We start from the raw sequence: 27,146 nt of genomic DNA on the forward strand, positions 1-27,146 counted from the left end.
TACGGAATTCTAACAAATTAAAAAAAAACACTAGATATAATCAAACCTTGGTGGCATGCTCCCTCCTACATGAAGATTTAGCATCGAAGAAATTCTAATTCTTTCTGACACCGGGAATAAAATAACACAAGGAAACCCCGTTGTCTTCTTCATTTTCGCTTTTTGTAAAACTTTCACTGCTCATTGCAGTTCTAGTTTATCTGTAACAGAAAATAATATTTCCTAAAACAATGCAAATTATAAATGTTTGTAGAAAGCATACACTGTTATCTCGTTCTCTCTTCTCCCTCTCTGTTTCTCCAGCCCTTAATTTCTCGAATGCACACACACACACACAGAGACCAGGAGAAGAGGACAGTAAAAAGAGAAATAGTGCTGATAAGGGAATAGAATGAGAACTGTGTTTGTTCATTACAATAAACTGACACGTCGTTTTCAAACACTGCAAGATATATATATATTATTTTCTGTTTTTTGCTTTTTCTTTTTTGATTGTAAAAATTACTTTGGCCGAGTTCTTGAAGTTTTTTCATGACTAAATCTTTTCCTAAGAGGCTGAAAAATATATAGCTGTGACATTGCATAATATACTAGCTTCATTCGATATTTACAGACCTACTACCTCCGCCTTTCTCAAGCTGAAAATAAAATGTACAAGAGGGAGGAGAGTTGAGAAGGTCCCATAGTCTGATTGTTCTAAAGAAAGGGTGGGGAACATTTTTTTCTGCGATGGTCCATTTGAGCATTTATAAAATCATTAGCGGGTAGTACAAAAATTATCCTGATTCATTATGAATTTATTTTGTTGTGAAAAAAGCCTCTAAATTAAGTGGATTTCGAATTCCGCCTCCGGTCGCCTTGGCAGCGCCAGACCAAATGATATCGCGGACCGGAAGCTCCCCACACCCTTCTCTAGGGGCAGTGACCCCAAGTGGTTCATCGTGTGCAGAGCACTCTCCTTCAACTGCCCTTTTTCTTTCTTTCTTTTTTTTTTTTTATTTATCTCTGAGGCCGCAACCGGGGTTTTCTGTCCCGCCACTCAGTACTTACAGCAAAAGCTTTGGAGCCGGAGTTTGGGAGCCGCAAGCAAGACGACTGCCTGAAAATATTATCTGCGCATGTCTGCCTTGCGGATTTCTAATTAGAAGACGCATGAGACGATCCACTGTTTGGATGGGGCTTTTTTGTATTTTTTTATTTTAGGCATTGTTATATCTTTTTATTTTATGTGTTATTATTTTTGTATAGTGTTTCTTCAGGCATGCTAATGGGAAATACATTCACATATTCAAATACATAATGTAAGTATAAATGCAGGAATCCTTAAACATTGCTATTCAACTATGTATTGGCAAGAAGCAGATACAGACCCATAAAGAAGATTAAAAACTGTATTTAACCACGCTGGCAGATTTTAATGTGTGGATCACTTCAAAGCAAGTTTTTTTTTTAACTGGGAGGAGGGGCAGGCGGGTTGTGGATCCTGATTTCACTTTCCCTGTAGGCACCAGGTAAATGTGACTAATAGCCAAAAACATTATAGCATCGAGAAAGGGTTTTGTATTACTCTAGGCGGCTAGATTTTTGTGGAGATGCGTGCAACAATAAAACAAAAAACAAAATCAGAAACATATTTTGTCAAAAAATTTTAAACAGAGGCTGCTAACATTGATAAAAGATGCTGATAAGAATGTTGATAGTTCGTGGAGCCGTCCTCTCTTGTGTGTTTTTTGTTTGTTTGTTTGTTTGTTTGTTTGTTTTTTGAGTGGGAGGGGAATGGTAGAGGGTAGATCGGGCGAGGGAGGCTTCTGGGGGTAGGGAAGATCTTCCAATGAACTTTTTTCTCTTTCCCTGAACACGCGTCGCCACATGCTGATGATGGGCGGGGGTGAGGGTGGAAGAGGGTGTTCGCCGTTAGTCATGGCGAGCCAACCAAGCAATGTAAGTTCGTGATCTCCACGAACAGGAGTGGAGGGTAATAGATTGGCGGGCCGAGTCGTGCGGACGAAGTAACAACAAGTTTTCTGTCAAGCAACAAAGTAGCGGCTGTCAGCTTTCAAGTGATCCGCTATGCGCCAGATCGCTCTCCTACCATGAAGGTGAAAAATGACAAGCCATTCGAGGAGAAGCGATTTTGGCTTGCTTCTCTTCTTCATCGTCGTGTTCTTCTTTCTTCCTCGCTTGTTTTTGAACTCACGGGGAGATAACGCAGGAAGTCATTAGTCTCATGTCAACACGAGTTGTCTGCACATGTGGAGCTGTCTTTATCCTGTCACTGCGCACTTTCTTGTACGGTGTCAGCGCGTTCAGAGGGAACATGGCTTAAATGTTGGGCAAAGATGTTTTAACCACTACGTCTACCCTCCCATCCACCCACCTCACTCCTCCTGACCTAGCCCAGCATCACCTGAACATCATTCTCCAAGACCCAACTTTGTGTGTGTGAACTGTGATGGAGATTCACCCACTGCAAGGATATCTAGATATCGAGTTTTCCTTTCTCATTTTTTCTGCTTCTTTGAACGTTGCTGGTTTCCAGATGTTTCCGACCCCTGCCAAAAACTGCACGGATGCGAGTTTCATAAATTTCACTTTCATTTCAAAAGCACAGACATCCCTGCAACTGTCAGCTGTATACTTTCCATGACATGAGAGAAAGGTTCGTAGAGAAATGCGAAGCGTGAGAGCAAGTCTATGGATGTTACAGGAGAGACCGCTGTTGGCTTATGGTTAGCGGGTTTGGGAGGAAAAGGCTGGCGGTGTGAGTCTAGCATCGGTTGGTGACTGGTATCGACCTAACAAACAACTGATAGATGCATTTCAGTCCCGCTTTTAGTTCATGATGTAGCAAAGTATTTTTGGGGGTGACACCATCATCGGCACGTGTCCCGCTTTCGCACCCGAAACGTCTGGTCACCTTAGTTCTAGTCACGGTGAGCTTCTCAAGTTCACTACCGCTACTGGACCTTGAAAATTTAACAGTAAAAGGGAATCACATGGCGGTTACAGAGAGAGAAAGATATGCAAATGTACAATAAAATATGCTTAAAACGCGATAACATTATCAGAGTTTTTAGAAAAAAACCCTATTAAATTACTAGTAAACTCCAAGTGAAGTCCTCTCCCGTATTTTTATAGATACCTTTTTATCCCTGGTTCTTTAAGCCTTTTTGGCACTGTCACCTACTATAATCTCTGTAACTGCTGTTTCTGTCAGTGTTCCTCGTATTTCATTCACGAGATCTCATCTAAAGCCCCAGCTGGGTAGGAGGGGGATCAGTGGTGTAAGCATGACAGAGCATGCATAAAGGGAAAAAACTGCTGCTTGCGTCGGTTCGGTGTGCTAGGCACAGTATAGGCCCTTTCCTTGATAACCGTTTACTTCACTATGCTTCTAAAAATAGCGTCAAACGTTAATCTTCAAAAGAGTTTTTTTTTTTTTTAATTTCTCTAAATTTATTTATAACATGCTCTACACACATAATTATATATCTTACTGTATTCATCAACATCAATAGCAGGTATTAAGAGAGATTTGTAGAACGTGACTTAGACGAACATCAATGTTGTCTGTAGGAACGAAAATGCAGATATGAAATTCAGCCCACTGCCCGCTGAAAGAAAACTGCCCCACTTCCTATATTTAAACCCTTGTCAAAATTGTTCGAGATAAAATGCAATGTCGCTGACAGGTGATAAATTTGTTCCGAGAGATACCAGGGTATACTGTGTATCAGCATGTGAATAACCGTGGTGGAAAAGTGGCAGTATTTTCAACTTTTATTTCAGAAAGCGTGTTTATGTGTATTTGCACCTGTTTGTGTGTCTGATTTTCTTTACTCACTCAAAAAGTAAAAAAAAAAAAAAGAAGATATAGAGAAAACAGGGTGCAGTTGGTTGGGGGTGTGGGTGCGTGTGTATCTGCATCAGGGTGTGGACAGCGCATGCGTGGCTGATCACATTATTCTTTTCCTGCCAGCCAGCTTTATCTCAAGTCCACGTCAGCCAGGCTCCCCATTCTGACACTAGACACACAAACACTCGACCTGACTTACGGACATTGGTTGTGTCAGCACATTATCAGTCTTTGATGGCATCTTGGCCTCGCAAGCGCCCGGGGATCGCAAGGTTCTGTCTGTTACACAAGCAGCACTGACCACATATATATATATACTCACGCATGGATTACTCAACGGCTTTTTGAAAGTGTTTTTGTTTATTTGATTCTGTCGATTATTTATCAAGTCGATCTAGCTATAATCTCTCCATCAATTTTTTTTTTTTTTTTTTTTTTTTTTTGCTGACCCATTCGTTTGACCACCAAATAGTCTTTCTTTCTTTCAGTCTGTTCAACGTCCTTGCTTAATTTTCTCTGCCCTTTTCATGATAAAGTCTTACATTCTCCCCGTCGAAGATGTTTACTCCGATGTCAACAGAGAGAGCGATAAAGACTGCAAGCCACTGAACTCCCAGACACCTCATCAATCTTGAAGTCTTGCCTGAGTCTTTTTATTTTTGTTTTGTTTCTTTTAAGAAGTGATAGGCGAAATTCTAGGACCTCTACAAAAAATAAGCATGCTAGCTCTTTCCGCAAATATGTGTCCGACCGCTAACCTCTTTAAATTAAGAAACTAGTTTTAGTTCCTGTAATTTACACAGTACACCTGTGAAAACGTGTTTTTCTCTTCCCTCTTATCTGCAGCTTGCTTTCATTGAGCCTGAACGTCTTGCGTGTTTTCACCTCTTTCTAGATATTTCTTTCGAGCTTCTTGAGTTTTAGCATGTGGGTGCAACATCGCTGTCTGATTTGTAAAAATTAAATAAATAAACGTACGCGTGTTGATTATTAATTGCATGTTTCTTATGCGTCCGTAAAAAAGATTTCCAAAAATTAGTTTTAATGGTTTTTAAAATTATTAATTTTTTTTTTTTGTCGTTAGCTTGGGGGATGTTCTTTTATTGCAAAAGTATGTCTTCTTTGATGTCTATAAAAAGAGATAATTGAGCACTTGAATGCACAGAAAACCGTGATGTGATGTAGAGGACAACACGAAGGCATGACGAACGTGATGGTTGGGGGGAGGGGATGGAGGAACTGACTGAAAGTATTGCATGTGAATGCCTTCGAAATTTCTGCAGTGGGCAAAGTCACGTGATCAGGCAAGTAGTGACCGACACCAGCTGCACGAGTGACCATGAGTGGGTCAGAGGTCAGGAGGGCAAGGTGTGAGTCATGAGTGACCATGGGTCCAGCCGGTTCTCGCTGGTCGGTCCGCCTCTTTAAAATGATCGGAGTCAACTTATCTCCGTCCACTTTTACCGGCTTACTCGAGAGTGATCACTTGTCTATGGCCGCATACGCGACTGCTACCCAGATACTGGCAAAGCTAATGTCGGATAATCGTAGTCTGGCAACATACAAGTCGGTTAACAAAAGGCTAGAAACGACAAACCGTTGACTGCACGAGGACTGGCAACATTAAAAAATAAATAAATAACACGTTGCCCGTTCGGTCAATCTGCTTTTTTTTCCCCCCCTACCGGGAACCAAGATCGTTGCATCTTCGCACCGGTTTGTCATTCTGGGACACAGTTTCCGAAGACACAATGCCAAAGACCCTGAAATGTAAGAATTTTTTTTTTCTGTGCAATAATATATATTTGTTGATGTTGGAATTCCTGAAAATAGGCGTCTTACGTGTTGTGAGTTCACTGTACTTCGTGAATGAAATGCAGAGCAGACGAAGATGCGAATTTGAGTTTGGTTTTTTTATTTATTTATTTATTTTTTTTTGTTTTGTTTTGTTCAGGCATACTTGCTGGTCTGTGCAAACTGTGGACTAAAGTTAAACACAGGTTGGTGGAGCGACCGGCCATGTGTTACGGCGACTGCGACAACCCGAAGTACAAAGCAACTCTACTGCAATGCCGCACCAGGAGACTTGAAGCCCAACGAGCTAGGGGTATGTATCTTTGTACAAAACTGTCGTTCAGACATGTACGAGAGCTATATGCATGTGCAGACAGTGTGTGGACAATGTGGAAGACTAGCAGAGTGATAACCCGACTTTCATCTTTTCAGAAATGCGAGCCAAAGATGTGGCGAAGATGAAACGAAAGGACCCCAACGTCGTGCCGGTGAGTGGTCGTCGGGTCTCTGTCTCTCACACATCTATCTGTATACGTCTCACTCACAGAGCAACAACCAATCATCAGAAGGTACACATGTTTGACTTAAACAGGGTCTACATACCAATACAAACGCAGACACCTACTCTGCTCACAGTCAGTTAGGCCAGTCAGTGACCTCTGACCCTGTCAGTGCATGGCTATCGCAATGTCTTTGCTTCTTCTTGGGAAGGCCCAGTATCTCTGAGGTAAAAGCGACTTGCTTTTCAGAGTAAACTTTAAGCCCCGGGCTCAAAGCTCGTGTCGGAACTCACATGCTTTTGATGTGACACTTCTTTACAGGGTGGTCGTCTGGGGAGAGGAGCCGGGTAGGTGGTTCTCAGATTACTCTGGTTTCCTCCTTCCTCCCCCAGCATTTTTCCTCGACCCTATAAAGTGAGCTGGTCAGCTCTAGGTGAAGACACCTGCCAAAATAAATAAAATAAATAAAAAATCAATAAAACAAATAAAAACAGTCAACCAAGCAACTATTTGCTGTTTGCCGCAGATTGTGCTGCAGCCCCATGAGCTGAGTCGCAGTCGGGTGGAGGGCAACAGTCTGCGGCTGTTGTTGAAGAAGGACGTCACGCTATGGCAGCTGACCAAGATGGTCAGAAGGAGGCTAAGCGTCCCCACCAAGAGAAGTCTCTATTTGTTCACCAACGAGGAAAGCATCACTGCCATGGGCACTGCCTGGTAAGCATGCCAAAATACCAAATACCACTAGATAATAATATTTTAGTATCTTTGTTGCTTCCTTCCTTGTGCGCTTGCCTGCTCACAAAAAAAAGTGGATCTGAAAAGCATACATTGTATACGAGATAGGCAAATGACCTTTAACCTTGATTATATTGAAGACTCGTGTAAGTCATGTTAGATAAATAGGCGAATAACCTTGATTAAAGGTTCTCCTTTGCATTTGTCTTTATATCAGGTGTTTCACGATTACTTATAGACAAGTAATCAAAACAAATGTCATTGCTTTGCTCTGAAGAAATATTTGCCGTTTGAGAACACACTTCGGGAATAAAATATATCCTCTGGTAGGACCGTCTCGCTAAATCATAACTGTTGTCTATCTGATAACTTCATTTTTAGTCTGGTGGAGGCATGTCAAAGTCCTCCAGATAATTTACCCAACACGCTGTGCAGCCGTGTTTCTGAACACCCGATAAACTTCCGTTAAGTACATTTGTCAGTAAAGGGAGTCAAGTGTTTGTGAATACTTCCGTGGGCGATAAGTTAAAAAATAAGATCATAAAACGTTTCCTGTACACAATCATGTAATGATCCAAGAATATCTCAAATATTTTAAGCAAAATATTACAACTTAAAACCATAATCAAAGCCCTTGAACTGATCGACAGTTTTATCCAACATAATAAATAAGCATAATAGCAATGAAGCGATCCAGTCGTACCAGATAATGCACATTTTTTTCAAGAGTTCCTATCAATCATGAGCAACGAAAGCAGGTTTACATTATTTCTTCTTTTTCTGTCAACAGTTTGACGACAAAGATTGGGAATCTCTACAACCCAGACAGTTGTTCAGACGGCTTTCTACAGGTCTTCTTCCATTGGCAATGACCTCAACGAGGTTTGTTACATATCTGTGACACTCCGATGCTGTAGCCATCACCAGTATCTTTCACCTCTCAAGAAAGAGAAAATACAAATGGCATAAAGTGAATATTGATAAACTCTAGTCATGTCCAGATATTCAAAGAACGGACTTTGCTTCACATTGTGCCGTGCTCAAGAGAAGGTCCGGACAGGGTCGTGACCTCACCAAAGGTTCAGCTGTTGATCGTTTTTACATTGTCGTTTTCCGTATTTGTTAATTATTTTAATTTTGAGATCTTGTTCTAAAAAATCTTTTTCCTGTACTAAGGCTGTTGATTATTGTGCAAAAAACAAACCCACAAAACAATGTTTATGCATTCACTTGAACGTGCACATGTGTGCGTGTGTGGAAACTGAATAAGAGAAGAAAGAGTGAGTATAATTAAGAAGAGATTGTGACGGATGGCTCGTCCTTGGAGAAAATGGAAACGCAAAAAAGTGAATGGCGTGATGCTATTGTTTACTCGGACTTATGCAAACACAAATAAAATGAACATTAAATCAGTGTTTTCGTTTTCCATGTTTTCTTACTCTAGTCTTCAGTTTTCACAACTAAAAAAACAACGGACAGGAAGGCATTCTGGTATATTTAAACGAATACCCATTTTTCTTTTCTTTTTTTAAGTAATTTTCCCGCTTGCCTAAAGATAGATAGCGAGAATCGTGCTTATGCCTGGTTTATGCGATGACAACTTGTGTTCACTGTAAGGGTATGAACGCTTATATGTAAAAACTTCCTTATTATTTAATGCAACCGTTAGCTTTATGCTGAAGATGTTTCGTGGGGGTCGAGTGCAACTTAAACACCCCATTTCGGAATTTGATTTTTTCCCCTTAGGGTTGGGGGATGGGTATATTTTTATGGTGTTTGCGTTTGCATCCTCTCGGTAGTGTTCATCTTTCCGCCCGTAGTTTCCACAGATTGATGTATCTATCTTTCAGTTGTATTTAAACCTAGACGGGAGCCGAATACTGTTAGACGGGTGTATTTAATATTGTCCTGGGCGAAGTCCTTTGAACAGGAAACTAATACATCACGACCTGGACAGCCCAGAAGTCGTTTTTTGTTTAAATAACGAACACGTATTACAGTGACCGTTGTTTGTGATCAGACATGCGCAAAAGTGTTTGACAAACATGTGTCGTGCCATTTTTGACAACACTGAAAGCTCCTGACAAAACGGATTTTGTGGAAATGAAGTAACATTGGCAGACATGACTATACAGAGGGACGAAGACAGACGATACAGCGCCATCAAAAGACAGACATCAGGACTCGGGAACAGCATCAACACACTGAGTAGTCGACAGAAGCATGCTCCACTCTTCGAAAAACATTCTCCCTCTGCCCACAACAGTTTGTCATGACAAGTGTCTCGCCGGATGATGATCTTTACATAATGAGAAACGTGAAACGAATGATAGGGGAGGGGAGGGAGCATGTAAAGGAAAGAAAAAAAAAAAAACTAGTACCAATGCGCATGCGTGAGCTCTGTAATACAATATACATTTATCTCTGCATCTATGTATCATGTGAGTAATTTCGCATGTTGGAAATGTTTGTTCTAATACATGTACTCTCCCATTTAAGTAACGTGCGCGCACACACACACACACAGGGACAATGTTCGCACTGGTGACTGAAATAAAGGTCGTGGGTCTACATGTCAGATAACGGATACTTTGGGTACATAGCTGTGATTACAATCGTGTCACGACTAACATCCTGCTAGTCTAAATGACTGGGAGATGTGCTCATGTTTTGGTGGTAATGTTGCTCTGAAAAACACAAGGTGTAAAAAGTACAGCTATCAGTTCTGCTGTACGTAGAAAAGTAAAAGCAGCCACTACCTTCAACATGTAACATGTGCTCACCCTCCTATGTATCATTCACAGTCTTTTTTTAAAGTCAGAAAAGATACTGGAGGAAAGCCAAAAGACAAATAAAACTATGTTACTGCAGTCACTGTCACTGGTATACTCCAAAAAAAGTTTGTGACAAAAACAATATTACCGTCAGACTGTAACTGGCACACATCCAGCTCAGAGCAAATGGACAATGAGACAAAAAAAACGGCCGCACATCCACCATGTAATACTTGAGCTGTTAGGTTCATATTTTAATGTTATACTGTTCCCATCCCTTTGACAAACAATGCTTCAAATCCAGATTCGGACCACAAAATCCATTGAAGGGCTGGATGATTTTATTACAATCTCCAAGCACGATTTCATGTGAACACATGCTGAACAAAGCTCACTGAATGAATCAACAGAATCATCATTAATGAGAACAATTTGCAGAGTATGAAGACCACAGTCAATACAGTATGTTATAAAGCTTGGAATGACTGGAAAAACAAACAGGTCATTTCTTGAAGTCATTCTCTGAGAATACAAGTTTCAAACAAAAAAACCTTTGTGTCGCAATACAACTGTTAACTACAACAGCTTGAGACAAAGGGCGTCTAAGTATGTGGTCAGGCTTAATACTTAATTGTACAAATTTACCAAAAGCATCATTTACCCAAAATCTTGCGAATTATGCTCCTTCCATAAATAATAAGACAAATCTAAGCAACATGCATTTAAATGCCAATGACAGCAGCAGAAATATATGCTTGGTGAGTCTACAGGAACCAATAAACAAAGTAAATAACACATAATTACAAGACATAATTAAAAAAAACTTGAAGCTGTTATCCAGTTTATTTTCATCACAGTTTACAAACAGAATTTTTCATGCACAGCACTTTGTCTTTCCGGAACAAGATTCTCAACATGGTAATAATTCACTCTATTTATCAAACAATATAACAAAACTTTGACTTTCATGTTATTCTTTCACCCTGAACGGAGATAAAAATGAACATGTACACTAGACGCAGCATGTCTGGCTGTAACATAAATAGCTGCTTTCATCTTATGCACCATTTCCTCATTGACTGTATTTAGAAACAGAATTAAACGAATCAGAACAAAAAGCAAAAGATTATAGTGATGAAAATGGAGGTAAACACGCCAACTTGCCTCCTTTGTTTTGTTTGAAAAACTAAAATAAAACTTCTAGTATCTCTGTGCAAGCTTGGAAACTGGTGTTGAACTTGAGAGAGAATTTCTATGTAGGACTGTTGCATGTGCAATGATGATGATGTATTTTTACCACTGTTTAGGGCAGACCTGGGCAAATGCTGGCCCACGGGCCGGATCCGGCCCACCTCCTGTCTCTGACCGGCCCGCCCGCTGGCCCGCCTGCCAGTATATATACTATGTATACAGTATTGGGTAAAACTGAGGTAACTATATTAGTCCGGCCCTCTAGAACCATCCCAGTTTCTCATGCGGCCCCTTGGGAAAATTAATTGCCCACCCCTGGTTTAGGGTTTTGTTACCCATAGCACTAGTTTTGGAGTGGCTTGCCAGAATGTTAATATATCTTTCTATAATGAAAAATAAAAATCCAGAGAGTTGATTGGGGATGACATCCTGTAGGTTACTATCTTTAGACCAAGAGATGTACAATTTCTCACACAAACCAGCACTACTGTTACAGCCTGATCATTTACAATGACACTTCAGCCACTTTTCGGTACTCTTTGCAAACATCTTTAGGAAAACCCTCCTGCAAGACCCACACTCACATTGGCATATGCTACACTGGTGACAAGTCAAGCATTCTTGGACTGAAAACAAAGTGGCAACAATGTCATGAGTAAATGACCTTAATAGCAAGGGATGTCATCTCCACTAAACCAAAATGAAATGGTAGAGAAATACTGTTTACTCTGAGGGTGCAGCAACAGGATCACCAGGGGAATGAATATCATCTGTTTGATTCCAAGGAATATAATGGATATATATATATAGAAACATATTAGTTTAAAATAACACATAATTCCATCATGCATTCCAAAATGTCACTTGCACAGTAATCTGTTTAATCGAAATGAATACTGTTCATTTAAAAGAAGACAATTGCACCCGATGAAAATGATTATACACAGTACCATGGTTGTCCAACTCTTGGAGTCATAAAGAATTGTAACAAAACTTTTAAACTGTCCATTCCTTTACCTCTGTTTTATTTACAGATAAATCAACAATGCTAACAATTTCTTCCCAGTCATGATCAGATGGAAGGAATGTGTTGGAAGGTTTTGGTCCATGCTAAAACAGCTGATTTATGCATAAATCATGATGCAAATGCAAAGTGTAGCACTGTTTTGGTTCTTTGCAAAACACTGATCTTTGAGCTGTACTGGAATGAAATAAACTGAACCGGACTTTCTCTATATGGTTACAGACAAAATTCCACACTTCTTGCTACTACATTTGGAATATACTTGTTATTTGGACTATGTTAAATGGAACTGCCTTTAACTTCTATGTCAGATGTTACTGACACTTAAAATACAAGATTTTACAGCAAGTTCTTAATCCTCAGTCAACAAATATTTTGTTTGTATCTTTAGCAAAGGCATATGTTTTATCAAGATGACACTGTATACTCATTAGTCCTGTTGATGACATTCAAAACCCTTTTGAAAGTTGGAGTTCCAAAAAATGTGCTCTTATGCAGTATGCTAGGATACACTAAGATAACAAATTGTCCTATAAGCTAACCATTTGCAAAATGCTCCTGAAAATGTTTTCATGGTATTAAATTATTCTGTACTACAGGAAGATGTAGGTTGCACCAAAATACCAAACAAATTCTTTTTTTTTTCAAAGAAATATCAACCTTTGAAATTCTACTGTAAGGAGTTTGTACTGAACGTATTGAAGTCCTTCTTTCTCTTTTTTTTTTTAAGCACAAATATCTTTCACAGCAGAAACTCTCTCCATCTCCACTTCACACAATTCTGCCCTACATATTTCATATTAATATGCTAATGGTGATTGTAAGTAACTCTTTTATGCCTATTTTGAACTGTTTAATGCATGTTCTTGTTTTGTCGTTGTACCACACACACACATACAAAAGCTTCATAAAATGTTACAGTAAGAATGCATTTAAAAACAATTATCATTATGATGTCATCAGTCTACATATAGGAGTAGCAGGACTGAGACAGACAGACTCTCCATCATTGTAAGTTTCACTGTTACTTCCATCCTTTGATCACAGTCAGACCTTTTCTTTTGAAGGTTTGTTCCCTGTAGTTGTCAGTAATTAAGCAGAATAACAATGCATGCAATAGAAAAAAAGCAAAATATATTGCCTGTCTTCTAAAAAAGACATTCAAAATACTTCAAAATATCATTTCTACAAAGGAATGCAATAATTCTAGAAAATCAGCAGCCAAAACACAGTTTGTCTTGGATTAAAAAAAAAAAGATAAACTTTGATGATGTGACACGATGAAGTACAGACTGGGTAATGAGAACCCATTTACTGATTAAATCAAAGGTTATTCTTGAAGTTATGTCAGAATTAACCCCTGGCTTCTCATTTCAGAAAAAAAAGTTTTTTTGTGCCCTTACAATAATAGGAAAGTGGCCAAGCTTTGACTTAGAATAAAGAGTAGACACATATTTGGCAAAATGTGCATTATACATGATCCTGATATATTTGCCTCCATAACAGCAGAATCTTGATGCCAACTAAAAACTGACTTTTTGCCTCCAACTGGCTAGCATGGTAAAGACCAGACTTGATGTTACCAAATGTAGCTAAATTTTTTCTTGTTCTCTTATAAACAGCTGAAGTACCCATGCTAGCAGTTGATTATTAATGGCATAAAACACAACCAACATTGAAAACATAATAGGTTAAGAATGAAACCGGCAACAACAGACACAGGGTTTTTTTGGTTGTGCAAGTCTTTTCATTCATGCCCTCTAAATTACATGCACGCATGAGGAAGTGTCACCAGTAATTTTGCAAAACACATCATGTTACTTGGCTGAAAACCACATTGTTGTCCACCCTCTGCCACAGAAGGGCGGGTGTTTCACACAGTTCTGCAGAAGAGAAACAGTTGAGGGCTGGCTAAATCCTGGGAATCTACCACATGAAGCCACTTCCTAGAGATGATTGTTTGATGATAAAATCCAATGTAGCGAATCCATAAACACAGCAAGTTTCACTGGGTTGTAAAAACATCGGACTAAAAGGGGAAGTAGAAATCTGCATCACCTAGGAGCCAAACGTGTTTTCGCCACTGTAGGCTATATAAAGGAAGCCATCCTCATCCTTATGCTCTTCATAAACTTGGCCCATGCTGGCACTGATTGAAAAAAAAAATCAAGACCAAATAATAAGACATTCAAAAACTCATGAGGGATATTTCCATTCACCATGCAGACACTTAAATTTATGAACAGTGAATAAGCATCTTGCTCAAAAGTGTGTTTATGCATTTATGCATGTATTAATGTACAAATCCAAAAGTTTATTTAAAAAAAAAAGTTTAGCTTACCTAGACTGAGGTAATACTTTGCCCACAAAAAGAAAGATAGCTTTTTCAGAGGGCAACTGTATGCGCTTGCGGATTATCCACATGAACTGAGCGACCGATATGTCAGATGGCACAAGAAACTTGCGCTTGTCAATACTTTGTATCTGTGACTTCGGATCTTTCTCTACGATGACCTTCAAAAAAATATATAAATACATAAATAAACATACACACACATACACATAAGTATGCCACAAACAAAAGTTACCTTTTACATTTTGCAAAGGGTTTTGGCTTCTTTTTGTGATCAGCAAATTGTTAGAAAAGCTTCCAGCATTCTTCCATATCAGAACATGTACTAGCAGGAGAATTTAAGTTTAGGCAAATATTATGCTATGCCTGTATGCATAGGCAATTGAAATCTTCTGTATCATCTGCAGTTTAACTCCTCAAACACAGATAAATTGTCAGCTGTGTGTGCAAATGGCAATGTGATGTTGTCAGTTGTTTGTGCATATGGGTGTGTGATGTTGTCAGTTATGTGTGTGTATAGCAATGTGATGTTGGTGACCTTCAAATAGTTTTAGACCTAAGATTGCATTTTAGTTTATGCTTTGTTATAATGCACTACTTGCTTTATCCGCCCCCCCCCCTTTTTTTTTTTACTAGCATGTGTTCTGTCTTTTTTTTTCTTTCTAACTTTCGGCAGTAAGCACACATCTCAAGTTATAATTGCCCATTCGGATTAATAAAGCTGATTATTTGTCATATATATATATACATGTTAAAATTCTTTCAGGCAAATACTTACTGGTATTCGTTCAGGATATTTTGTTCTAATCTTGGTTGACTCTGACTTTCTCTGTTCTGCACAATTATATGTAAAACATACATATAAAATTATAAACATTTATTTAAACAAAATGTGCACATATAAATAGAGTTTCATACAGTTTTGAGAAGACTCTATATCATTCTCATGCACAATAAATTAGTCTCGGTTCTCATGCACTCCAAATTTGTTGTATTCTGCAGGCACACATTAGCAGGGCTTCTGCTTACGCAAAAAATTGCGTACAGTACGCATTAAAATAAACTGTTCTAAAAATGAATGACAAAATTTAGCCTTAAGCCCTGTATAGTAGATCTTCCTAAGAAATAACTTAAAAATTAAAGATCACAGATAAAAGAGCAAAAATCAAATCAAGTCCCCCTTCGTGGAAAACTAAAAAAATACTGATAGAATGCAAGAAAACTAAACTGAAAAAAAAAAATTTGTAAAGAAAATTATTTTATTTTACTGCAAGAGCAAACAGCTAAGAAAAGTCAATGAAAGTGCACAGAACAATTGTGTGTTGTTGCTTTAAAAAAAAATTAAACCAAAGGTTGACAGTGTTAATACAATTTACGTTTCTTAGCATGTTCATGTCACAGTGAAACTGGATAAAAGTGTAGTAACCCTATAGTTTTCATTTTCATGCAATATCATATGATTGCAAGACGAACAGATTGAGGCTGTCCTTCGTTGATTTGGCCATGCGACTTCTAAACGCTACTGTATGCGAATGAATGTAGATTATATCTAAGCCTGAACCATGACTATATGAGAGTCGGCTTGGTGGAACGGATATGAATGTGTTGTGCTATTGTTGTTTTGTTGTAGTTGTGCTTCCATCTATAGAGCTGCATCGAATAGCCCCCTGGGATAAAGTCTGATCTTAAATGCTATGTATTCAAAGCAACTCATCACGTATAAACAGTACATTCTGCGTTATTACATTCAGCGCATCAGATCGAAACATCACTCTTACTGAAAACAAATCTCATAGCTCGTCATTAGATACTTTAAGTGCAGAACAACACAGTCGCTTTTCACGTTCACAACGAAAATCTTACCTATAGTATGCTGCTCCTTGAATTTGAACTTCATGGCGATTAATTACTGGTAATCTGCTGCGTCTGCTCAGTCAAGGAACGACCACAAACTTTTAATTTCCTCAAGCTGTCTGTTGATTCTTGCGATGGTGAGATCACCAACACACATACTCAGGTGACGCCTCCGTAATGACAAGCCCTAAGATAAATATAGAATAGACGCAAAAGCCATTTACGTCTTGATGAGAAATTTTACTATTTTAGTTTTGTGGTACTGGTGCATATTTATGAGATCATCTTGATGATGAAACTGGATGAAAATGGAATATAAAATAAAAGAATTATCCGTACCTCTAACAAACAAAAATAAAACTGTAAAATTATTTAAAACATGATGTTGCTGTCAGGAGAGAGCCATTAAGGGGACACAATCGCTAACGACTGTATATTGACCTGCGCATGCGCATTGTGATGGGGATTGGCAGGTGTCGTTGATCTTTATGTTTCTTACTCATCATCCAAGTGTTATCCACAGGTAGGCGAAACTAGACGTGGATTTTAAGCTGCCACATCTATTTTCGTGTTTTAATTTTATAGAACTGGCCTAACAGCCTGCGCGACGCCGGAACTATTAATATAGAATTGCTCGGTGACAAGTTACCCTGCAATGTGACCAATGCAAAACGCTAATCAACTTATCAAGTCTCAGCATCATGTGTGAAAATGATTGTGAAAATTTCTAGTAGGTTGTGGTCGTTAAACTATTTTTCTATGTTCAGCATATTCTACTTCTCTTTTGCCGTTTTTCAATGGCTCTAAAATATTTGTTATTCCTTCATCAGTTGCATTGGGTATTACTATTACAACACATTTTTATGACCTTTCTTTAAGTTAAAGATACATTTTTATAATTATATCATATGGGAAATAAACATCGGCTAAGCATCCGTGAATAACACAGAGAAAACATGACACTTGTATCGTGCTTGATATCAGATAAAAGCATGATTTGCATTTATTTTGCAGATCAGTGTGGAAGGAAGCTTATAAAAAAAAAAAAAGAGGTAATTTTAACAAAGGTCCAGACACAGCAGAGGTACCGTTCATGTCTACGTCTTTCCAGCTAAGGGAAAGTTGTCATTGAGTTATCTTTGGAAGCATCAAGATTCTGCCGGCCATCATCTATGAGAGAGATCTTTGGTGTCTGAGCTGTGAGCATAACCAAACTCAATTCAAGATTTCCATTAAAAAAAAAGCTGCTTATGCACAGGCAAGAATTCTGAAATAATCATGCCTGCCCTTCTGCTGGAGCGGCTTCCATTGCCAAGTTTCCAAGTCTATGGTGCATTTTCAGTGGTCATGCTGGCTGTTGCTTTACTGTACACACATCACACAGTTGTTACACTTCAAGAGGCACCCATTGATGGAATAGAATCTTCAGAAGCAGGGGACTCTTCAGAAAAAACATTACTTGCAGATAATTCAGCTTCCTTAGTCGACATTTTCCGAGCTGTTAATCTTTCATTGCCATATGATCAGTATAAGCTCAACTTTTTATATCTTTTCTCTTCAGAATCATGGTGTGTTTGGGTGAGTTGCTTTTGACTCAATTAATTAACTCTTGCATCCAAAGTCTCCTTATTTCGTTGGAATTATTACCAAAATTTGTTAGACAAGATAACCCCAAATCTTGCCCTTTTCTAATTTGTATACTTTGGTTTATTGTTTTTTAATTATTTCTGTGGCCTTTGAAATTTTGTTTATTTTTATGCATGATGATATATATTGAGGCATTTTGTATCAGCCACAAAGGCTGTGGCAGTGGACCATTATGCTTGAAATAGAATTTAAAACAGTAGAGACAGGTCTTTTCTTTATTGCTTATCAACATTTCAACAAAGTTTAACTTAAATAAGGCCACCACTGCTAAGATGACAATTGACAATAAAGGTAAACAATCTAATTTCCTGAACAAATTAAAGCATTTTCCAGACTTAGGTGAACTGCATTTATCCATTATTTTCTTTAGCCTGTCTGCTAGTGGTACTCATTGTGGAACTGAGGTAAATGTAAAATGTGCTGTTCATACTTTTGTATGAGTGTATGTGTGCATACATGCAAGTATGTGTATTTATTTGCACTTCAGTGACATTCAGTCAAATGTAATTAGTACCTGTAACATATACTAATGTTACTCAATCAAATCAATCAGATACTTGGAGTGATTAAGTATAATTTTAGGAACCTTCTCTTCTTCAGACAATTGTGAACATAGCATACTGCCTACTGATTTTGCTGGGCAAGCTTATTCAAGCCATTGTATTTGGAGAGTTGCGTGTCAGTGAACAACAGGTAAGAAAAAAATTTCAAAATATTGAAAAGGTTTGAAGTAAGGGAGACTTTAGTCATGAGCTAAACTACATAAATTGGTAACTTCTTTTAGTACAGTAGCATGTATAGCAAGTTTTACAATATGCTTCTAACAAACTTAACACTTTAAATTAAACAGAAGTGGTGACAGTGTCTTTTTAGTTGGTTATCCTATTGGAGCAAGAAGTTCTAGTTTTATGCATGTCACATTTAGATTCCATGTTAGTGAAGACTAGATATTTGTTAGTAGGTAGTTTTCTGATGTTTCCTTCTTATAATGTCTTTATAAAGGTGTGTATCAATGTAACATAAGATGTCCATATTTGTTGTAAAATAAAATATTTCATTATTTCGATTCACATTTATGTTGTGTACATATTTGCAGCACCTGAAGGACAAATTCTGGAATTTTGTCTTCTACAAGTTCATTTTCATCTTTGGAGTGATGAATGTTCAGACCATGGAAGAAGTGGTTCTATGGGTGGCTTGGTTTACCTGTCTTGGTTTTCTTCATCTTCTCACACAGCTCAGCAAGGATCGCTTTGAATATGTTAGTGATTTCTCAGAGAAGCTAAGTTTTCAAGCTTTTTGTGTCATGCAATTTACAGTGGCAATGTTGCATGAAATGACTTAGCTGGAGAAGATATTATTTTTAAATTCTGAGGATTGAGTGGGAAGCTCCCTAGTATTAAGTTGTTCTTCGATCATGCTTTTACATATGCTTAACTCTGCTTTTTATGATTTATTGTTTAAATTTATAATTGTGTTGTTCTGTATGAATAGTTCAACTGTTGACTCGCAAGAGGAAAATATTTGACATGTTTGTGTCTTAATTGATGCAAATTATGAGACAGCATTTTGACTGTATTTGTTGCAGTTGTCATTTTCTCCTACAACACCACGGAAGGCACATGCAAAATTACTGGGGTTGTTAGCCCTGCTGTTGATGTGTACAGGTGGTCTGCTTGGGGTATGTGTGTCAGTTGCCTTCAGGTTTGGCATCACCATCTTTGCCTTCATGGCAGCTGAGGTAATTATTTGTTTAGCACACATTACCAATATTGACCACAAGCATTGCACCCTGAGAAAGGTTCAATAATGTCACAGATCTACTGTTAAAATAGTTCAACCAAAAAGCAAAAGCTTTAAAAAAATTGATGCAGAATAGTAAAACAAACAAAACGGAGTCACGGTGCAACATATGTATTAATAATTAAATTTGTATATAAGCTGGATGTAAAAGTCAGTATTTTTCATTTCCAGTGTGTTCTTCTTGGATTGAAGGCATCATATGTTGTCATTAGGTAAGTATTGTCATACCATTAACAGTAGTCAGTGGATATGAAGCTATTTAATCGATGTGTAGAGCAATGTTTTAACTCCAGCCTTTGATGATGTTCTGAAGAAAACAACGAGTCTGTATCCAGATCACTTTTCTCATCTTTTGTTTATCATTTGTATATCTTCTCCTTTTATCGCTGCATTCGCAAAAATGTGTTTTTTAAAAAAACATTTTTTTTCAACCTAGCGTGAAAATTCATCTGTTCACTCTTTAACGACAGGTATATGATTCACCTATGGGACTTGAACATGGAAAGTGTATGGGAGAATCGTTCTGTTTACATATACTACACTGAACTCATCTTTGAGCTACTCTCCCTCTTTATCGACTTTTTCCATCACCTGCACATGCTGGTGGGTACTATGTGGCTAGTGGTGCACACATTTGTGTTAATCATTGTCTGCTGTAAATTTGACATGATTATACGTCAGTACTTTTGGCGTATGCTGATTTATGTGAATTTTCTTTATAAAAACACTTCCTAACGGTAAAACAGTTCATTTCTGCTTAATGTGATATTTAAAACTAATTCAAAATTATAGTTTTGTGACGTATAGTTATTATATATATAAATTTTGAAAAATAGCCAAAATGTGATGACTAATGGAGACATCTTGTCTGAAAGAGAGATAACTGCAATGAGTTAATGATTTTTGTGGATGATTACTTGTTTGTCATGGTTCATGTCATCATTAGTGCAATAATCTTAAGCAGAATAGCAATTGCTCTAGAACTCTGTCATGGCATAAAACTAAATGGAACAAGTCAACTTTCTTTGTAAAAGAAGTGGCATTCTCAAATAAACATGTTTAAAGAAAAGATGATGCAGTCATTGATTTTGGGTGGGGTTTTATTTCATTTTTCTTTCCTCAGTTGCAGAAATTGTTTTTTAATTTCTAGCACAGCTTTCTCAATTTTGGATTGAATACTGAAAAAATACTAATTTTCAATACAAAAGTATGCATTTGCTGAATCCTAATTTGTTTAGCAATGGGTAGGCAGCTCTGCTCAATTTAAAATGAATTATGATTGTACATTATCTGTCACCAGCTGTGGGGGAATATATTCCTTAGCATGGCCAGCTTGGTCATTTGCATGCAGCTGCGCTACTTGTTTTACGAGTTTCAGCGTCGGGTCAAACGCCACAAGAATTATCTACGTGTGGTCAAAAACATGCAGGCCAGGTAAGCTGCTCTCATTTTTGTGCTTATCAGCCAAAGAAATGTAAGATTTGCCCAAGTTATATGACACTGCAGCCCATTGCAGATGGCAATGGATAATCCAGAGTCAGTGTAATCTGACCCATCGGGGCTGACGATCTAATAATCAGTAGTTTTAGGTGATTAAAAGATTCTCTGTTATATATCTTCCAAGTCAGATAAACCTAGCAGTCTCGTAACCCTGCATTCAACTGATAGTATCAGTAAAGGCTTACATTGTATTTTCAGATTTCCCATGGCATCCCAAGAGGACCTGGAACAAAATGCAGATGACTGTGCCATTTGTTGGGAACGAATGGACTCGGCACGCAAGCTTCCTTGTGGCCATTTGTTTCATAAGTAAATTTTCTTCTTAAATCTACATTCACTTGTGCCATTCAATTCTTCTTTAACTTTACCAGAAGACCCGGCCATAGGAGTTTTCGAGAGCTACACTTGTGCTTTTTGTTTTTAAGTTTGTTTTTTTAACAAACGTTTTGTAGTTGTGAGCAACTTTTTAAGTATGATTTGGGTCTTTTAAAAATTGTCATCTGTCTTTTTATATATACACAAATATTGCATTGTAGGAATTTTTTTTTTTAAGTGTTCTGTAACGGAAAACTTTTGATTTTATCCACCTTTACATGTACTATATTGACACTGCTGTTGCTCAACTTTTTATTTTCCCCATGAATTCCCAGCACATGAAAGACCAGTATTGTTTTAATTATAAGTTTGTTTTCACCTAATTTGTTTCAGAATGTGGCTGATCTCTGGTCCCTTATACCATTTTTGTTGCATTTTTATAATTGTTCATTCTTGTGCCTGTCTATGACCGTGGCTGTTTTGTTACAGTATTCTCAGCTCAGTCTTCCTTTCAGTGCATGCTTGAGGTCATGGCTGGAACAGGACACTTCCTGCCCTACCTGCCGTATGACCCTTAGTGAGCGCCCAGAAAATTGGAGCCCAACAGCTGAAAATCGTGGAGCTCCTCCCAACCCCAACATGGCAGATGCTGGTCCAAATATTCCACCTGGAACCACCAATCACTTTTTCCATTTTGATGGTACATTTTCCTTTTTATCACATGTACATCTGAGATCTGCTGCTGAGGTCTTTTGTAAAGTTTTTATCTCGTTCTCTTGGAAGATTTTAACCACATATGAGATAAACTAATAACTGAATATTTAGATCACTGGCATATAACTGGGGGAAGGTTAGGCACCATGGGAGAGATGGACAATGTGATTGCATAAAGCTGGCCCAAGAATAGTGTGGTTCTTAACACCTCACTCTCTAACAACCTAAAAATGCTAGGGGGTGACCTTTAACATTATAGGATACAGCACTAAAATTCCTTAGATTCTTTTTGTTTTAGCAAATTTTCTAATTAAAAATGTGAGTAGTTTATTGTGCACAGTAGTTAATCACTCAAAAGTGACTCAAATCACATCATATAATGATTTGGTAGTTATGTCTGCGATTAATAGTTATCATTTACTTTGACACAATGTACAGAAGTCATAGATGATAGGTTATGATAGAATTCTCTTACAAATTGAATTGTAGCAGTCAAGTAGCTAAGCTAAGTGTTGAGATTTTAGTAGTTGTATTTGTAGTATTTAATGCTTATAAATTGCTATGGCAGCTTTTGCAAGATTTAGTAACAGTCTGCAGTGAGAAGCTACTCTGCATGCTGTTGATTACCATGTCACATAAAAACATACTTCTGAACACAATTTCTGAGCAACCACTTTTCTGTTTATATTGAAATTAAAAAGTCCTTTATTTCAAAAATAATGATCATCATTTTTATTGTTATGTATTTAATTCCTTACTAGTGATCTCATCATACTTTAAATTACATATAACATTGTTAAAGGTTGATCATTTAGTACTGGATGAACTGCTAAAAGCAGCAGGTTATTTTCTGCAGTGAATTCTTCTTAAATGTTAAATTTCTGAAAGGCTGCCTGATGATAATGTCATGTAACATACACAACATTGCAGGTTCTCGTTATGTGAGCTGGCTTCCAAGTTTCTCAGTAGAAGTAACCCACACAAGCATTCTACCAGGTCAACAGCTGAGGCTTCAGACATCCCAGCTTGACAATATGGTGAGCAATTGGCATGATCAAGCTAAAGTAAGATGTGGAAAGATATATTGTGTGTACAGACACTATCATGAAAGATTATTATGTGAAAGTGGGAACTGCCGACGTGACACTAATGGGATTACCATTGGGTGGAAGGCAACAATGTCTGAGATGTGTGGGTGAGAGGTAATACAATTCAGGATCTCGTGATGCATCTTCAACCTTTTGTTTTTCTTACCATGACTTTGTTCTCTCTCACAGCTAAGACAAGTCCAGGCTGTGTTCCCAAATTATCCTCAGTCAGCTATTTTGGAGGATCTGCGACAGACACGTTCAGTTGATATCACCATTGACAACATTCTTGAAGGGAGAATTTTGCCTGTGAGTTTTTCCCATTATTATTTTTAGCAATAATTTCTTACTAAATTGTGTGATGAGATTCAAACATGGACAAGCAGTATAGATCATTGATTTAATACAAAATATTTTTTTCTAAACCTGAACAGGGCACAACAGTGACCAACCTAGCTTCCTTGCGAGATGACAACTTTAATGGTGTCAATGCAACAGCTCCTACAGAGGCAAGATAATTTTTTCCCCAATGCCATACCTATTTACAAGCTACATGCACTGATCTGATCAGATGGTTGTCCTTCTTCAGTTGACTCCTTCCAACCTGATACAGTGTCATCTTGTTATGTTGTTGTGGTAGTGGTATTGAAGAATATGTGTGTGTTCAATTTCATGAATGAGTTTGTGCTTCTTGTACACATTTTACTTTGAGTTTTGGGAGTGTATGTATACTCATATTACATTAACTTTCAGCCCACATCACTTTCACCTGTGGCACAGACAGCGCAGAAAACTCTTCAGACAGGCTTACTGCAGCTTCCACAAGAACTGTCACCATCTAATGAAATCACTTTTTCAAGGGAGATAGAAGCTCACACAATATCAGAAGCTAGTCAGCAGACTGAGACAGAGCAATCAGCAAGCAGGCAAGTTGCTTTACATCTAACACACAAGCATGTACACTCACATGCAAACAGACTAGACAGGGAGGCAATTGTTTTGGCTTGACTATTTTACGCATACCCTGAGATATATTAACAAATATTTGGTTTGTGCTTGTGTTAGCTATGAAGGAAGGAGTCAGATCACCCCTTCTCTTGTGGGGCATTAGGTATGAAGCGAGGTTGTTTTGTGGATTTTTGTTATGCTTTTCTTGTTATGGACTTTGGTTATTGTCCCACTTCATACATTTGGCCCTGTGTTTTGTACTCTCCTCCCCTGATAATTGAATACAGAAACATAAGATGTCATGTTTCATAGTGCAATCAACACAGACGATACAGCAGGAGGGAGTGGACATACCCAGGGTGGTCGCTTCTCAAAGTCCTCTTCTGAGCGTATGGCAATGCTCCAGGAAAGAAAAAATATAATGCTGGAACAGGCGCGCAGGTAAATTCTCTTAACTGTGTTTCAGAAATGGCACACAGTCATAGGTTAGCCAAAAGTTTATTTTTTTTCTCCTCTACTTGCATGAAAGTACACTTGAAGCATGCTATGTATATACACAAAGAACAGTAGATTTTAAGTTTTTCGTAAACCCCCTTGACCAGTAGATGACATATTTGCTTAACTAGAAGCACTGTAGCATGAAGGGGATTGGTGTTTTACACCGAACCAGCAACTAAGGCTATTTCATGGCAAGGCAGCCAGCCCTGTAAACAGATGCCACTAACCATCATGCCGCCCCATAGGTTTAAATAATCATAGTGTTTAACTTTTACTATGGATCAGAAAATAAGATTTTAAGCTGTGTTCAAAATTATTTTGAACTAGAGAGATCGTCATGCAATGTATAGATATTAAGAAATTTTATTTACTTTTTTGTGTGTGGTTTGGATCATTGTATTATTTTCTTACAGGAGGTATCTGTCACGACACAGTGGAGACACAGAGGATGATTTACTGTCTTCAGGAGAATCGTCACTTTCCTCGTCATCTTTGCCAAGAGCAAATTTTAGTGCCATGGATGAAGAGAGAGCACGAAGAAGGGAACTCATGCTTCAAGCCACTCAGCGACGGCTCAACAATAGCTGAAGAAGTATTCAGATGCCAGCCTTACAAGAAATAATAAAAATAAATAGTAAAGAGTTGCTGTAGATGTGGGACAGTATGCTTGTAACTGGCTTTGATAGGGGATGGGCTCTTGGCATTGAGTAAGCTGGTTATTAAAAATGCAGTATATTTTACCTCGAGGCATTTCCACTCCATTAAATGTCTATTTTAAGAACTGTAAATAACGATATCCCAAGGGTATTAGTATTTTTTGAGAGATCATCTCAGTATGTATTTTTTTTAATTACTCGCATCAATACTCTGTGCAATTGCTGTTGCTTTGAGAAAGTTCTCAGCACGAAGGCTGTGTATATAAAATGTGTGTTCTCAAATAATCTAGGATTTATGGAGTGTACTTGTACTTTCTGTCATGAATCAATTTACTCTGCAGAAACACAAGGATTTTAATTTTCGGTTTTTGAAAACTTTTATTTCAATCTGTTCTTCAAAAAGTGTGTGAGCTTGGTTGTGCATACAGAGGCAACCAGATATACTATTAATAGAAAGTACTGTTTATGATAAAAAGTATCAATTTTGCTTACTTTGCTGTTTAATTTTTTTTTTTCTTCCTATGTTTCTTCCAGAATTGCATTGGAAATGTATGTTGTTACCTTTGACATGACCAGTGGTGGTTGATGTCATTCCAGATGAGCTAACCCCACCCCCACCACTCCCCGAGTTTCTAGCTGTTGCTCAGCTGTGCTGAAGCGCAGCCAGAAGTGAGGACATTCTCGCCCATGTATTAATGCAGTTGTTTTACAAGCACTGTTTGGGTGGCATTTGCTTGCAGAATTGAGAACCTGTTTGTTTCTGATTTTAAGTTATGAAATGTATGTCTATCCTGAAATGTTACAATTCCTGTTTGTTGTCCATCATGGGCTCTAGTGGATGTTCCACTGTGCCCACAGTACTGCTGTTTCCACATGATAAAATGTTAACATTAAATTTCATAAGCTTAGTTACGGCCTGTGTTTCATTTATGCATGAACATCAACAGGTGTGCACACAGAACTCTGCATGGTTGATAAGACTGAAAAATACTTTTACAATATCCTAGGTAATCAGGTCTAATAAATCTCGGTTGCCTACTTTATATAATTATAGACAGCAGCACAGAATAACTACTTAATCACATATTGTTTCACATATGTGGATACAGTGTTCCCTCGCTACTTCGCGGTTCATATATCGCGGATTCACTACTTCGGGGTTTTTTTTTTTGGAGTGAAGTATCGATCGATATTTTCGTGCTGGGAATTATCGTTCTACAAAATACCATAGATACTTCAACAGGAAAAAGACGAAAAATGTAGCTATATTTGTATTTCTATTAAAATACCATGGTTATTTTGTAGATAGAAAGAAAGAAATAATTGTGTAACAGAAAACCATTGATATGCGTAAGCGACGAGGCATGATTGTTATCTCCCATCTCGCAGCCAGTTCGCATCAGTTTTTTGGGGTTTCTCTGAGTAAAGTTATAATTTTTTTACACTAATTTGTTATTGTACTGTATTAATACCATGGTTAATATATTACTTTACACTCACATGATATTGTTTTACATGTATATATTAGTATTGCATGTATGTCCCTACTTCGCGGAAATTCGTTTATCGCGGCTGATCATAACACCGATCCCCCGCGATAAACGAGGGAACACTGTAGTGGCATTTGTGGAAACTGCTACCGTTCTGTGAGTAGTGTAAAATAACGACTGGCTTGCATGTGTTAACTTGTAATTTTTGTATGCACTTCCCAATAATGCAATCATACCATTTTCTGCCCTTGTAGAACTTTCCAATTACCATTATCTGCTGCTGTCTTGTAAAAATTGGTAAAATTAAAAGCAGCTTGCTACTACTAAAGTGTGCTATAGTGTTTATGCAAAGTAAAGCATTGTTAGAGTATATCTAATCCCTTCCAGCTATAAAACAGCAAAGAAA

General features: G+C 37.9%; 3 protein-coding genes across 3 annotated transcripts; 2 read left to right on the plus strand and 1 right to left on the minus strand.

Annotated features, from left to right (window-relative positions):
* The first annotated feature begins 4,974 nt into the window (after positions 1-4,974).
* LOC112553476 (microtubule-associated proteins 1A/1B light chain 3A-like) lies at positions 4,975-8,298 on the plus strand. The gene is made up of 5 exons (XM_025220706.1): positions 4,975-5,626; positions 5,811-5,963; positions 6,083-6,138; positions 6,677-6,864; positions 7,676-8,298. Exons 1-5 carry the CDS (start codon positions 5,608-5,610, stop codon positions 7,755-7,757), a joined length of 498 nt encoding a protein of 165 aa, XP_025076491.1. The 5' UTR covers positions 4,975-5,607; the 3' UTR covers positions 7,758-8,298.
* A 1,602-nt stretch (positions 8,299-9,900) lies between these two features.
* Positions 9,901-16,508, minus strand: LOC112553478 (gamma-aminobutyric acid receptor-associated protein-like 2). The gene is made up of 5 exons (XM_025220707.1): positions 16,421-16,508; positions 16,091-16,268; positions 15,006-15,061; positions 14,216-14,388; positions 9,901-14,023 (listed from the first exon to the last, which is right to left on the minus strand). Exons 2-5 carry the CDS (start codon positions 16,122-16,124, stop codon positions 13,933-13,935), a joined length of 354 nt encoding a protein of 117 aa, XP_025076492.1. The 5' UTR covers positions 16,125-16,268; positions 16,421-16,508; the 3' UTR covers positions 9,901-13,932.
* Positions 16,494-26,162, plus strand: LOC112553473 (E3 ubiquitin-protein ligase AMFR-like). Its single transcript, XM_025220698.1, has 16 exons — positions 16,494-16,604; positions 17,096-17,659; positions 18,329-18,421; positions 18,825-18,989; positions 19,317-19,469; positions 19,703-19,743; positions 20,002-20,134; positions 20,832-20,965; positions 21,230-21,340; positions 21,862-22,046; positions 22,991-23,097; positions 23,338-23,457; positions 23,583-23,657; positions 23,902-24,074; positions 24,409-24,537; positions 25,008-26,162. The coding sequence occupies exons 2-16, from the start codon at positions 17,360-17,362 to the stop codon at positions 25,180-25,182; spliced, it is 2,094 nt and encodes a 697-aa protein (XP_025076483.1). The 5' UTR covers positions 16,494-16,604; positions 17,096-17,359; the 3' UTR covers positions 25,183-26,162.
* Positions 26,163-27,146: the final 984 nt, after the last annotated feature.

The sequence above is a fragment of the Pomacea canaliculata genome, linkage group LG12 (genome assembly GCF_003073045.1).
Source record: "Pomacea canaliculata isolate SZHN2017 linkage group LG12, ASM307304v1, whole genome shotgun sequence".
NCBI lineage: Eukaryota > Metazoa > Mollusca > Gastropoda > Architaenioglossa > Ampullariidae > Pomacea > Pomacea canaliculata.